Source organism: Macroventuria anomochaeta, assembly GCF_010093625.1.
Source record: "Macroventuria anomochaeta strain CBS 525.71 unplaced genomic scaffold BU25scaffold_41, whole genome shotgun sequence".
Taxonomy (NCBI): Eukaryota; Fungi; Ascomycota; class Dothideomycetes; order Pleosporales; family Didymellaceae; genus Macroventuria; species Macroventuria anomochaeta.
This window is the reverse complement of record NW_022985402.1, coordinates 256,428-270,080: the sequence shown is the minus strand read 5'-3', so window position 1 is coordinate 270,080 and position 13,653 is coordinate 256,428. Positions and strand designations below refer to the sequence as shown.

Here is a 13,653-nt window from a genome sequence, read left to right as displayed (position 1 = left end):
TCTGTCATACCGTACGATAATGGAGTTCGCATTGTATCCTTCGAGAAACCTTCATGGTTGAATCCATTCAGGGACGATCATGATCTCGGTACTTTGGTCATCTTTCGCAAAGACGGCAAGGATCTGCATAACAATGTCCTTCAGACGCTGTTTATGCTCACGTTCAGCCGTCTATCTCCTTGCAACAACGCTAAGCTGCCAATTCCTGCCCATCGACTTAACGAATTCACCGAGAAGGACAACGGAGATTGGGCTGTCACTTTGGTATTGATGGAATTGGATGGAATGGAGGAAGTGGAAGGCAGTGGCTCGTCCTCTGAGGATTTTGAAGACAAGATCTCACAAGACAAGGGCCAAGGCGTCACAGCTCCGGAAGACCAGCAGATGCGGGATGAGGTTATGCCGCGTTTGGTCGTCTGGTTGACTTTGTTGAGGGAACCTTCAGCACATGAGCTTCACGAGATGTAATGGATATGGCAGGATCCAATGCAGGCTCTGACCTGTCATATGATATTCGAAGGTTTCGGGGAGGTATTTTTTTGTATATACTTCATACACATCGTACTCACAAAGACGCATTGTTGTTCGCGCGGAGCAGCGAGGTGTGGCGTATCTTCTTTGTTAATGCAAAGCTGCGGGTGATGACGTGCTGACGATGTCGGTGATTAAGCGATACCGGAGTACTTCAGACGCATCAGTTCATGTTAGTTTGTGTAACATCGAAATGTTTGACATAGAAGATCGATGGCTCAGGACTTACCGTATCAAGCAGGTACGATAAGATACGACCCTACCGAGGCATCGTCTTCGATCAACCCAAAGGGTCCACGACCTTTACCTCCACCTCGCAACGATGCTGGCGTCGCTACAATGATGTTCCTCGGACCCATGCAACATCGCGGACGAAGAATTGAAATAAGTCTGCACTTTGCGCACCTTCCTTTTTGATGGTTCGCTCGAAAGGCGAGGCGGGGCAGCTGCATAGTTCCCGTTCCCCCGCAGGGTACTTCTAGACCCTTGCCATGTCTTGATTGATATTTCGTGTGTAACTCAAAGTACTTCTTTCAATCGCAGTAGCATATTTATCTCCTTCCAAAGGCTTGTTCAGTACTCCACCACCCCTTCTCGAATCACCAATTGTCTTATCATCCCACAATGTCCGCCACCCAAGCCCTCCGCGAAAAGCAAGCTCCCATCAAAGACAGCTACCGCAAAGACCCCTCCTCCGCAATCGTAGCCCTTAAATCTACCGGCTCCCTCGACTCCTCCTCGATAACATGCAAACTCTCCACCGGCGCCGCCGTCAAAGAAGCTTCTTGAGTCGCAGGCCTGCACCCCAAAGCCGGCGGTGAGGACTTCTCTATCTCAGGCGAGCTGTGACCCGGCAATATGCTGCTCGACGCGCTCGTAGCCTGCTCAGGCGTCACGCTCAAAGCTGTTGCGACTGCGCTTGGCCTCCCTGTGCAGTCGGGCACGGTCACGGCGGAGGGCGATCTCGACTTCAAGGGGACGATGGGTGTGGATAGGAATGCGCCAGTGGGGTTGACGGGTATACGGTTGCAGTTTGACATCAAGTTTGGGGAGAAGGAGGACGGGAGTGAGGTGAATGAGAATGATCTTGAGAAGTTGGGCAAGTTGACGGAGAGGTACTGTGTTGTGCTGCAGACGCTTGTGAAGAAACCTACCATCGGCGTGGTTATGATTGGGGGTGGGAAGCAGGAAGATGGGATTGAGAGGGAGATCATGCATTGTAGTAAATACTGATAGTATCATAAAACAAAATCTATAAAGAGGTAACTATGACTAAGTATCAACGACCTTCTGAACAAACTCCAGCACACCCAAATAAACTTCGGACGTCGCTTTGCACCTTTCTACCCAATCATCCACCTCCTCTTTGAGTGCCTTCAAAACCTCATTCTGCCGCATCCTGCAGGCATTCGTAACACTCCTGTAGTCCACTACCCTCCTACTCGTCCCCCTTCTTCCACCTCGCCGCCGTACTGAGGGTCTCCAGGGTCTTTCGAAGAATGTCAATGTCGATGTCGGGAGATGATGAAGGGCTCAACTACTGCTTTTCTGAGACCTCTTTGAGGCATAAGTGTAGTGCTTGGAGGCACTCGATGCCTTCAGGGGAGACAGTGAAGGATTCACTTTATAAATGAACGAATATGATATTGATGGCTTCAACTTGTGATGTGATATTCATGGAGCTGGAGGTAGTTGTCCGCGCAGGCAGCGCTCTCAATGGCCAGCTCATTTGAGTTAGCTCTCCCGCTCCCGCGCACTGTAGATATTCGTCCTCTCTCATAGTACTCAATCGACAGTTCACATCATCATACTCATCACTAGTCGATGCAGTATCCGTGATGCTGAAAATATCATCATCAAACATGCTATCAACACGACTTTTGACTGGCATCTTGTCCTCATTGTCAACAAATATAGGAAGAGCAACCTGTTGCTCCACTGCTTTTGTTCCCAATTTCAGGAAAACAGGGTCTTCCTAGAAGTAATTAACGATAGTATCCAGATATCCAGTCTTCTCGCACTGCTTGATCGTCTTCCTCATATGTTTGATCTCGCAGATGAAGTCAAGTTGATGATGAAAGCATTGGCATATGCCCTTGACGCGGGATGTGAGGGAGAAAAGCATTTTGATTAATGTGAAGGTATTGCTTTGATTCCGGAGGAAATGTCTGATTGGAGAAATGTGACATGTGGATGTGATGGGATTTGAAGGAAACCAGAGAAACTGGGATGAAAGAACGGTTTAAAAAAGAGCGGTATAATTCTTGCTCTTCTGAAGTTTGGTTCGTGAAGATTTTTTATGAGAATTTCGTTGTGAACCCTAGTTCACCACCACATCTGCCAACCAGACCTATTACACACGACAAACAAGCACAACAAAATTATAGTTTCAATGTTGGAACCATTTAATTCATAAGCGTCACGCATAGAACTTTGGTAGATGTTGATCTGAAAGCGCGCGCAGGTCAGTGCACTCGCTACCAATATACCGTGATGTGATCTTGATCCTGCGCGCTCACCATTGTTCGGGACGATGTGATCTGCGAGAGACAGCGCTCACCCTATAAAGATTCTGAAGTGTTCGGGAACAAAGGGGAACCTGGAGGTAGTCAGACTGCTAATACCCACTGAGGTACGATGGAGGGACAGCACCGAGCACCGAGTCCCCAAGCAGCGGCAAGAGTTGGTATACATCAACTGCAACTCGTTCACGAAGTTTTCCATCTAAACATTTGTATACTTACTTCAGCTGATCCATGAGCCCCATTCGAGTGTATACGAGAAGACAAAGTACTGCAATGCTCCCACTTCAAATTCTCCCCATACATCATGGTTATGTCCTCGCATACGCCGCTGCACTGTATCAAAATGCCGTTACCCAGTACGCTCGTTTAGCTACACCGCACTGTCGCCTCTTTAGCAATACCGAAGTACTGCTCCTACTTGATACCTTATTTAATTAGTGTTCACCGCCAGCTTGGAGATGGAAGAAGTGCACGCGATTTCACAGAGAGTGGATGAACGGCACGATACATTGCAAAGCAAAGGCGTACGAAGAGAGGTAACTAGCTTTATACGATGTGTTCTATACTCCCTTCTGAACCCGCAATCGTGCTTCTCCACGGAAGTGGCATATTTCTTGTCAAGTCGCAAGCTTGATCGTATTTGACATCTGAGCATTGCAATTCAACGAAAGGGTGAAGACATGAAACAGAGAGACATTCCAGAATATTGAGTGCCGAAATTTTCTCTCTTATTCACGGGATACAGAATCACGGAGAAAGTACAACAACGATATTGAACGTAGAGGAGGTGCGATAAGCACACAGCAATGCCAATATGCGCCTGTCCGCAGCCTATTGCTGTCACCAACATTACAACACTACACCCAAATGCTTATTGGTGACACTCCGCAAAAAAGAACACTAATGTGCCTGATCAAAGCTATCCATCGATCCATCCCAAGGCATCACATGAAAAGAAGTATATGAATAGCACCTGACTCCACCATACACACGTCACTGCATCGTACCTGCTGCAAGCTTATGCATTTTGCTAGTTGCTCTATTCAAGCGAACTATCCGGTCAGCGTGTCCGGTCAGCGCAATCTAAGCTCTTCGTTAGATCACCTGTCAGGACGGCTAAACAGCGGGTTTGCGCGCGATGACAGCGCGTATCGCCGGGAGCCCTGAACACAGGCGATCAACACGAGAGCTCCTGAGATTGTGATTGGAGGAAGAGATGTTCATGGGAAATGGTGGGAATCCGGTGATGTTGTTCTCCGGTCGTGCCTGGCAGCGCTGGCGCTGCGCCTGCGAGGCCAGTGGCGAGGAGGGATGCCGTTCTTGCCGGGGCAGTGGTGAGGGTTCTGTTTATCAGCTGTTGTAAGATTTGTTGTGGAAAGGATGATAACCCGTTCACAGGCATATCGATGGTGATCGCGCGTCGTCAAACTGGTCGCTCTTCGCTTAAGCTTGACGCGTTGGTTGGTGGAGGGTTCAAAGCTGCTGCGCGGTACGTTAGTTCAACGTTAGCAACATGGAAGCTGGATTCGATGATAGTAGGTGATCAGGACGACAGGGTCTCTAAAGCATCAATCAATTCGTCGTAAGATCACCCATGATGTGGCACAAAGCCCGCTGGATCTGTACAGCTCACCTGCTTGGACGAGCTCGCTGGTCGTAAGCAGAATGCAGACTTCCCAAATCCGTAACGAGAAGAGGTAAGCCAGCCGGTAGGCGTGAGGAGAATACTGATGCAGCAAAGTTTCGGGCGCATGCCTGCAATGCGTGAAAGCTCCGATGAAGCCACACGGAATTCTAGTTGCGCCAGTCATCGTTGGTTGGTCAGGCCTCCAGTCCTAGGTGCAATCATCTACCCTTAGTCTGTGTAGTCAAACGCAACATGGGGCGTTGATCGCAGGAGATGGGTGGGTAGGCTACGCTTCTAAATCAGCCGTACCTGTTCTAAGGTGTGGTGAACACACCATCGAGTGTATAGGGCCCAGAGCAACGGGATCGATAATGTGGAAGGTTTGCTGGAGATAAGCCGGCGGTTTCATAAAAATGCACGTGTTGAGACAGTTATGACACTTGATAGTGTGCTGCCTCGCATCGGCGTCTGTTGTGAGGTTTGGCACCTGCATGACAAGAAGTGGGTGTCGACAGATGCGAGTGCGAGTCTCTGCTGGAGAACAAGCTAGACCTGAGTTTGGCCCCGGCGAATATTGCTGGCTGCTGCAGGTGCACGACAGACTTCAAGCTTGTGTTCGTTTGTTGTTCATCTGGATGATCAAGCCACCAACAACCAGATCGTCGCTACGAAAGCTCCCAATTGACGGTAGCTAGAAGGTCACTTCAGATCCGAACGAACGATTCTACAGCTGGATCAACATCGCCAAGTTACCCAGCTCCATCTTTTGTGATTGAACAATTTTTGAAGTCGCAAAATAATGGTTGTATTCAACATTATGGTGTGCGGAAGACTGCATCCGTTGGCTTGCCAATGACGTGTGTCCTCGGTACCAACAGAAATGATTTTTATCTCCGGCCGCAAAGTGGCGCCATAACGATGATCTGGAGATGAGCGTTCGGAGACGCGCTCGTGACCATCACTATCAAACACGAACAACAGTCCAAGTTGCATTGATCGTTACTCCGCTCTCCTCGAGCAAAAGTGACTGAAAGGCTCCGCGGGGGCTGGGCTCGACTCGGGTGGTTCCTATCCGAAAGACTTTGTAAAAAAGGATGAGTTTGTCCGCGTCTGACCCACCGCTGAGCGCCGACTAGAAGGTGTAGCATCCGCAACTTCGACACTGTGATTGACAAATACTGAGGTCGAGAGATGAAATTGTTACGATTCATGGGACCATAAGATCGTCAAACCGATCTGCACAAATCGTAGCCAAGAGGCAAGAACCGACCTCGGACGGATAAGGCTCGCTGGCGCAATGGGTCCATAGCGGCTCCCGCTAATCACCCGCGCGAGCTGGTTAAACCATCTCTGGAAAAGCCGGAAGGGTGTACCCGGATGAAGCAAGTGACACTTTGGGTCGCTAGACGGTATGGACACCAGGAGAAAGCGCCGATTCGTAGGGTCAAGCCACTCAATAGTCGTTCTTGAATTCAACAGGAAAGGTTTGCTTAGCTTCAGATCTTGACACATGTAAGGTGGATCCGGTGCGTTTTTGCAACTAATGCAAATATGAGTTGAGCATACAGCGATAACATTGCAAAGGCGGCGATACAAGCGGTTCTCCGCTGATAGTTGAGGTGTTGTCGAGGCTGAATGCTCGTATGGGCAGTTCGCATTTGTGCTAACATCTAACCCAGACAATTCTGCGCATCGCATGCCCCAGTACAGCGGCAAATGAGTTTTGCGTAGGAACAAAGTTTCGTAACCGGGGTCGGCGCGCTCTTTGGATCAACGTTGGTAAGATTGAAAGGAGCAGATGTCAATAGAGTGTGCTATTCGGGGATCTTTTCTTGTAGAAACGCGAACAACTTGCAACTAGTGAGCAGAGTATGTTCCAGGTTGCATGGGAGTTTCCTTCGATAGGATCGTCGTTCTGATACCATATCTATCGACCGTTCGAGTATACGCGTTGTTGGTGATCGCGACGTTGATGGTCAGTAACGTAGCAGCGTTGTGCGAGGCTCGATTTTGAAGACGCACCAATTGAAAAGAGACCCAACTTCAGTAAAGCCACAACACCACAACATATGAGCAGACCTTGCCCAAGAAGTATTGACTACCTCCTCGCTTCATGATAAATACTCGAGAGAGCTTTTAAAGTCGAAATACTACATGTCGTTGCCCTATGCTGGTCTACGCAAAGATTGCGCTGGGTGTTGGTGCGTCTTCACAAATGAGCCTCTTCGTACACGAGGGGTGCTTTGGGTAATCAGCCATGGCGTCCGTTCCACGTGGCAGGTGGTTGACACCTGACATCGCAGAGAGCGAGGGAGGCACTGTGAATTGCATCGTGCAAGCCATTGCGTACAAGAAGAATCGAATGAGTTTGTGGATCGTGCCCTCCCACATAAGGCAACGCAATTTGTCGCGTCGAAACAATATGATTGAGCAATTGATAAGCTCATCGAGATAATGCAACATCCGGAAATCGGATGCGTGCTTTGAACGCAACAAGGGTAGAAGACAGGGCAGGGTTTGCTGTAGGAGCCGCGGCAAAGCGTGCATGAGAGCAATGTGCAGAGGTGACAGAGCCCGAGGTAGTCCGTTATCGTGACTGAACCGTGGCTCAATGTGCGAGTTCACGACCACATTTAACCAGAAATGCAACAGACTGCGTCTAGAGGCAGGGGTAATTCAGCTCTCAGCATCTGCTTCAAGGGTCTCTGTCCCAGGAACCGAGTAAATGTCGATGTCGTGAACATTTGAGGACGGACCTGAAGGCTTTCGACTGTAGGGAAATTGACGCCGCCTATCCATAAAAGCGAAGATAACCCATGTCTTGTGTAACTGCTCGATGGCTTCGAAGAATTGCACTCGCGGCTTACGTGCGCGAACATGTGTTTCCCGTGACTGGTTCGTAGAGCTGCGACAGACGTGCACCCTGGTAGGTGCGGTCCATGTTCCGCTCTGATGGCAGAGCGACAGTCTTGGACGGGTGTCACAAATGTCACCACGTTCGTTTTTCTGGTTTTCGTCTATTTGGCGCTGTCCAACAACTTGTCTCCCAAAAGACACAAACCTCTCCACCTGGCTTGATCGATTGTACCACTGGGATCAGAACGTTGACCGACATCATTGATGCGCAGTCCTTCATCCGGCACTCCCAACAACATACAGCCAATATGTAAGTTGGCAGAGTGAACACCACGGCAGTGTTTGGGAACTGCATCTGATTTTAGTGTGCTATAGTCACGACGCCGCCAGATCTTTACAACCAGACTAGTGACGAGGCCGTCAGACGCCAGGTCTGGCGCGAGAGTTTCTGAAAATAATAGTTTGAACCCAATCGTTCATGTTTGAGAAGCCGGGTGCGTTGCAGCTTCGAGGCCGGATGGAGGGCTGCTCTCAGCACGATGGCGTTCGTGGCTTTCATTGTGAACGACAGCCCAGCTCTGTGACCTGCGGTCTGATGTGGGATGGATCGTAAGACGGGAGGCTGTGCCCTGTTCATGCAAGGGCTTGCTCACGACCCTGGATCATTCATCGTGGAGAAGTCGCCAGCGTGTCTCTCGTTCTGGAGCCCGCAACGCCGTGCTCACTGATGAAGGCTGCGTTGTCGACCTTCCGGCTCCGATGTTGATGGCGGCGAGTAGCCGGATTGGATGGAAGCGTGCCCTGAACCTTATTGGGGCCTAGCCGTGACGCGATGGCGACGCTACATGTACTGACAGCCCCTGGATGATGGCGCAAAAGAACTGGGGCTTGGCAACACACAGCAACAAACAGCGGGCGCCCAGCAAAACAAAGTGACGGACTGTCAAGCGGTCAACTGCTGCAGTGCGACCATGTGGCGGTCCCCAGCGCTTCCGCATGGTCGCATCGTACCTTGTGCAAGGTCTCGTTGGGGCTGGTGAGCACGCAGCTGCCCGTCCAGGGGATCAATAGCAGCGTGGTTCCAAGGAAGAGGTTCGTCCTGGAGCCAGGATCATGCAGCCGAAGATGTTAGACAGTGGCCATGATCCCGCCTGCGGCGGGCGGGGCTTGCGTTGGCACACAAACCTGGAGCGGTCAAGACAGACGACGTAAAGGAAGGCCGGGTGCTCGGCTTGGCGGGCAAGTCGGTATCGAATCCCACGGAGCGCCGAAGAGCCAGATGCAGGTCCGGCTCGCCTGCCGGATCTGACAGAGAGCGGGAGCGGGCGGAGACTCGAGACTCGAGACTCGAGGTTTGAAGACGCAAAATGCACTCTTGGGCTGGGCGCTCGTCAAGGTTTCGTAGGACTGGTAGCTGCAACGTCGTCAGAGGCAGAGAGTTTGCTCCGCGGGAGTTTAAAGAGGCCTGAGGCCACGAAAGCGCTCCGGCCCTGGATGTTGTCCTCGGCGCTGCGTGGTGAGCGACGAGGGCAAGTGTTTGGTGCAATGTTTGATCGGCCGGCTAGCGGGAAAGATCAGCGCGTCGGGAAGGCGCGACTCTCAATGGAGGAAGGTGCGTGCATCCCTGCTGCCAATCACGGCCGCCTAGGCGTCGTTGCACCTCCCCCAAACTGCAACCAGCGTCGTTAGACAGCTGTCAACCGCCCGCACCGAAGAAAGGGGCTTAATCCACCCGCTACCAGGTCGAGCGCTGAACGTCGGTGATGGCTTGACATCATTTCTGTCATCGCAGTCGTTGTAGCCTGCCGTTAGACAATTGTCCTTCACACGTGTGCGTGCTTTCTTCTTTGTCGAGGCTAACGCTGCTCTGGTGGAGAGAGTTCAATGGCAGGCTTACCTTCCTAATTCACGTGCATTGGCGGTTTGAGACACTCAAACGCGAGTCAACCCAGCGGTGGGCTGCCAGGGGCATGCTGTCTACGGCTCCCCTCTGCTGCTGCTCGTGGGCGAGAAGGAACAAGCACCGCTGTCGACAATCACCCGTAATCAATCTCAGTTTGACCGCAGACAGATGAGCATGTCGTCGTCCCAGCTGCTATTCCTGTACCACTGTGAACGCCTCTTTTACTTCTGAAAACTCTCTGCTGCAGCACTAGACCCATCTCACATCACGACACAACAGCGAGCCTTCCGCTCCTGGCTGCTGGAAAGGCTCCGTTGCACAATTGTACACGCTCGTCAGCCACCAACCTGGTTTGGGCCTGCGGCAGCTGTCTACCGGGCATGGTGCCATCTGCTGGGGCCACAAAGGAGCCACCAGCATGGCTCCAGCGTGCACAACATGTCACTACCTCGGATTGACCTCCACCCTGGTCGAGGGTACAGTCGCAGGCAGTGTCGTTCACGTTGCGTCTGACCCTGTGAACTTGCGGAGAGCCCTTCATGGCGCTCTGCTCCAATAGTCCCACTCTCATGCCTTTTCAGCCGTCATCATGGTACCGTGCAACCGGTCCCTGGTACAGCTGGAGGTCAATGGGGACTCTGTTCAGCAGTGCTAGACTAGGATTGTTATTGGGGAGATGCACGAACTGCTTCTGTTTGGATGAGAGTGCATCCGGCCTGGTCTGCGCCTACGTTGAGCGAGAAATGCGGAGGATATTGTCAGGGCAGGTGCACACGACCTAAGGCGAGGCTGCGAACTCTGTTCTTCACAAAGATGGCAGCAGGCAAGGCTTGAGACGATCGTTTGCAAGCCAGCCAGATCTTGGCTCTCACCCGCTGTCGCTTTGATGGAACGTTGACAGCTCGCTGCGGCGGCCAGTGTGTGGGAGTGCAGATGAGGTAATCGACAAGGAGCCAGTGAAAGGCACGCGACGAAATGGGCTTCGAACAGAAGCGACCCCTGCTCGTTTCCACGTCGAGTCAGATGCAGCAAGATCTGCATCGATTCGAGTCTGGCAAGTGGTGGAGACAAGCGGCGACGCTCTAATAGCGCGCCCGGCGTAAGGCCTGCAGCAGATAGCGCGGCTTCACCACCGGCTCGTGCCTCAAGTTCTGCGGCGTAGTGGGAGGCCCTCTGTTTCCTCTCCCAGCCAAAGCCTGCGTTGTGTACGCTCGGAGAATATAGGCCAAACCTTAACTCGCACCTGTCAGAAGTGCAGACGTCGTGCTAGACGCGCCTGTCTGTCCTCCGCTGGCGCTTGCTAGCATTCCCCTGGCGCATTACCTGGATGCAAGATCGCGCTGCATGGTTGAAGTACGGCCCGTTGCAGTCTTGCTTTGCCCAGAAACGCCTCCTTCTCCATGGACCTGTTCTTAAACACCTTGCGCCCGTCATCACGACCCTGACTATTCCTGCGAACTGCTGCGTGCTTGTGCCGACTCATCTCTTCCCACTCGATTGCGATACCACGACCTGTACATTGCCCAAACCGATCATAATTTCCTGTACTATACTTTGGGCCCGTATTTCACCAAAAGTTTTCGAGACCAGTATATCTGCGATATATTTCGTGGTCCTAGCTGCCCTGGCTTTTGGCACCCCACGTTGTCCAATACCCTTTTAGTCATCACGATTCTTCTTGTTCGTTAGTGGGTAAGTAAATCAATAACCAGTCTTCAGTCCCTGCTTTGTTGGTTCATGATGATGTGATCAATCAACTGCCAGTGTTGCCTGTCAGTCATTGGGGTCATCAATGTGAACCATGGAACAACCTCACTCACCCAGCCAACGATATTCTGACATTCTGCTAACAGTATAAAAGATTCGCATTCGTGCAAGTCATGGAATATCTCACACTTCAAGATATTCCGCACCGTCACTGCAACCTCGTACACTCACACAGAATGGCTTCCCAGTCAAGTGAAAGGCCGGTGGGGCACATGGCAGCGGTATGTGATATCTACTCTTCTTCTTCTTCACCCACCCCTTATCCACCTCGTTTGTTACTTCCTCCTCATCGGCCCCTTGTCTGCTACGGTTACGCCTCCCGCATCGATTCGCTCGAGCGGGCAGTGGCTCAGGTCGACATTTCTCTTGGGAAACTTGAGGCAATCACCCTACCCGCACTTCCCAAATCCTCGCCTCCACCCTCCGCAAACGCACCCCAACCGTCTGAGGACATTCCGTTTCGTGACTCGCTCGAGAGCGATATGGACCCCTTCAAACGCGAATACCCTCTTTATGCCACCCGAGCGTGCAGCCCACCGACCAAAGAACGATATATTTCCTGGTGCAATACTAAGACCACATTACAGAACCATCTTCAACGCAGTTCACCACCCCTCCAACCTGGCGAGCAGAACTTCCCAGGGAAGCTTCCCTCGTTTGATGAGGTCAGTACTGTCCGAAAGTGAAGAGTCCATTGAGCTAACCCTTGCAGTTCGTCCAAACAACCATTGAGAGAACACCACCACACACACCATCCCGGAGGAATGATTCCACGGAGAACTCTCCGCATGTGCGCCCGCAATTCGATGATGTAGCCTGGTCAGACAGCAAGCGCAGGCGCGTCGACACTCTGGGCGACATCTACGCTCGTCCCTCCAATGCTGCAGAATACCCACCCGCTGATCCTCGCCGCATGAGCTCTGCTATTGACCCTGCACTCTATCATGCAGACCCCGCTCGGACTAGACAGCAATCAGCAGGCCCCAGTCATCACCGTCCGAACTTGCCATATCCTCCTCCTGCGTCAGCGCCGCAACACGCGCGTCATCAGTCTCAACCAGTCGCCCAGGGTCACCCACCCTACCAACAGCCTCAAGTGCACGCACAACGAATGGTCGTCCAGGGTTCATACGCGCAACCACCCCCTCAGCATGGAATGATGTACGAGCGTAGACAAAGCTACTACCAGGACCCTCATATGCAGCAGCACGCCTACCCGTACGATGATCGCCGCGAATCAGTATACTACGCCAACCAGCAGTACACTGCCCCACCACCCGCAGGATATGAACAAGGCTACTACGATGTTCGGTTCCAGCAACACGTTGGTGTCGATCACAACGCTTTCAACCGTAAGCGACGCGGCAACCTCCCTAAGGAGGCCACCAACGTCCTAAAAGAGTGGTTCAACGCAAACCGCCAATCGCCGTACCCTAGTGAAGACCAGAAACTTGAGCTTTGCCGAATGACAAGCTTGTCCTTGAACCAGGTATGTTCCCTCCTTCGTCCCTTTTGGGCACGCGGCTCGACACTTGCACTACGTCTGCCATCTTCAGATGTCTTCAACGTGCTGCTAGCTTGCAGATGGAGTACTGTGGCTCTCTGTCCCAGTCCTTCAACTTTTCAAAAACAATGCTGATGAAATCACAGGTCAGCAACTGGTTCATCAACGCACGCCGTCGCGCCCCACAGAAGGAGCAACGAGAGCGCGAGTCCAATGCCAGCTCTGAGCAGTAGTCAGTCCCTGGTCGAACCAGACTCCGTAGCGCCATCACCTCTGGCAACAAGACGCCATTATTTTCGCCATTTCGCACTGGACATGCTTTGAAGCCGTCGGACATTTGACGCACAGTTATTTCATCATCGAATCCTAAAGTCCCTTTCTTACCGTCACATGGATTTTTAACCGGTACATGCATCATCAGGTTTTAGGATAGGCTGTCCCCTCCTTACCCACTGTACGTAATACCCTGGATACCAAAACGGAGCATCAGAAACTGGGCATGGGCACGGGTACACACACCGAGGCAAGGAGTTACCGGCGTTCCCGCGGACACTACACGACGCGGATGATTTGTTTTATGGTTCAGTACTTAGTGTTAATCAACTGGAACCTTCCATCTTTGAGCGCTCTGAGATTGTGATGTTCAACATCGACCACAGCACTGGCCATAACCTTACCCTGGAGGCAATCGATGCAATACTGACTGAGCAGATTTCGGTGTTGTGCGCTTTCAATTCACGCAAACAATCAAGCTGAAGCGAAAGCCAAAACCATCAAGCACGAAACTATCGACCAATCCGCCACGACAAGGAGACTTTCATTGGTGAAACATCCGCACACTGTGGCGCTATGCCCTGCATCCGCACCATCCATGACAGCATCTGCTACCAGCAACACACTATCGAAACAGCAATGCAAGTTGAACGCCCAGCCACCAGCA

At 51.8% G+C, this 13,653-nt stretch overlaps 3 protein-coding genes across 3 annotated transcripts; 2 read left to right on the top strand and 1 right to left on the bottom strand.

Moving 5' to 3' along the window:
* Nucleotides 1–1,389: 1,389 nt before the first annotated feature.
* On the top strand, nt 1,390–1,764 carry BU25DRAFT_462529 (uncharacterized protein; the record flags this gene model as incomplete). Its single annotated transcript, XM_033710529.1, has 1 exon — nt 1,390–1,764. The coding sequence occupies one exon, from the start codon at nt 1,390–1,392 to the stop codon at nt 1,762–1,764; it is 375 nt and encodes a 124-aa protein (XP_033557098.1).
* Nucleotides 1,765–5,549: 3,785 nt separating this feature from the next.
* Nucleotides 5,550–6,729, bottom strand: BU25DRAFT_414891 (uncharacterized protein). The gene has a single exon (XM_033707407.1). The coding sequence runs from the start codon at nt 6,379–6,381 to the stop codon at nt 5,884–5,886; it is 498 nt and encodes a 165-aa protein (XP_033557097.1). The 5' UTR covers nt 6,382–6,729; the 3' UTR covers nt 5,550–5,883.
* A 4,172-nt stretch (nt 6,730–10,901) lies between these two features.
* BU25DRAFT_414889 (uncharacterized protein) lies at nt 10,902–13,160 on the top strand. Its single transcript, XM_033707406.1, has 5 exons — nt 10,902–11,134; nt 11,304–11,430; nt 11,797–11,874; nt 11,922–12,698; nt 12,860–13,160. The coding sequence occupies exons 2-5, from the start codon at nt 11,386–11,388 to the stop codon at nt 12,944–12,946; spliced, it is 987 nt and encodes a 328-aa protein (XP_033557096.1). The 5' UTR covers nt 10,902–11,134; nt 11,304–11,385; the 3' UTR covers nt 12,947–13,160.
* The last annotated feature ends 493 nt before the right edge of the window (nt 13,161–13,653 follow it).

Bases quoted from the DNA above. Each gene is read 5' to 3' on its own strand.
- BU25DRAFT_414889 (XM_033707406.1), top strand. From the start codon at position 11,386: ATGGCTTCCCAGTCAAGTGAAAGGCCGGTGGGGCACATGGCAGCG. The intron at 11,431-11,796 runs GTATGTGATATC...ACCACATTACAG, and splicing joins CGGTGGGGCACATGGCAGCG to AACCATCTTCAACGCAGTTC. The intron at 12,699-12,859 runs GTATGTTCCCTC...ATGAAATCACAG, and splicing joins CAAGCTTGTCCTTGAACCAG to GTCAGCAACTGGTTCATCAA.
- BU25DRAFT_414891 (XM_033707407.1), bottom strand. From the start codon at position 6,381: ATGCGATGCGCAGAATTGTCTGGGTTAGATGTTAGCACAAATGCGAAC.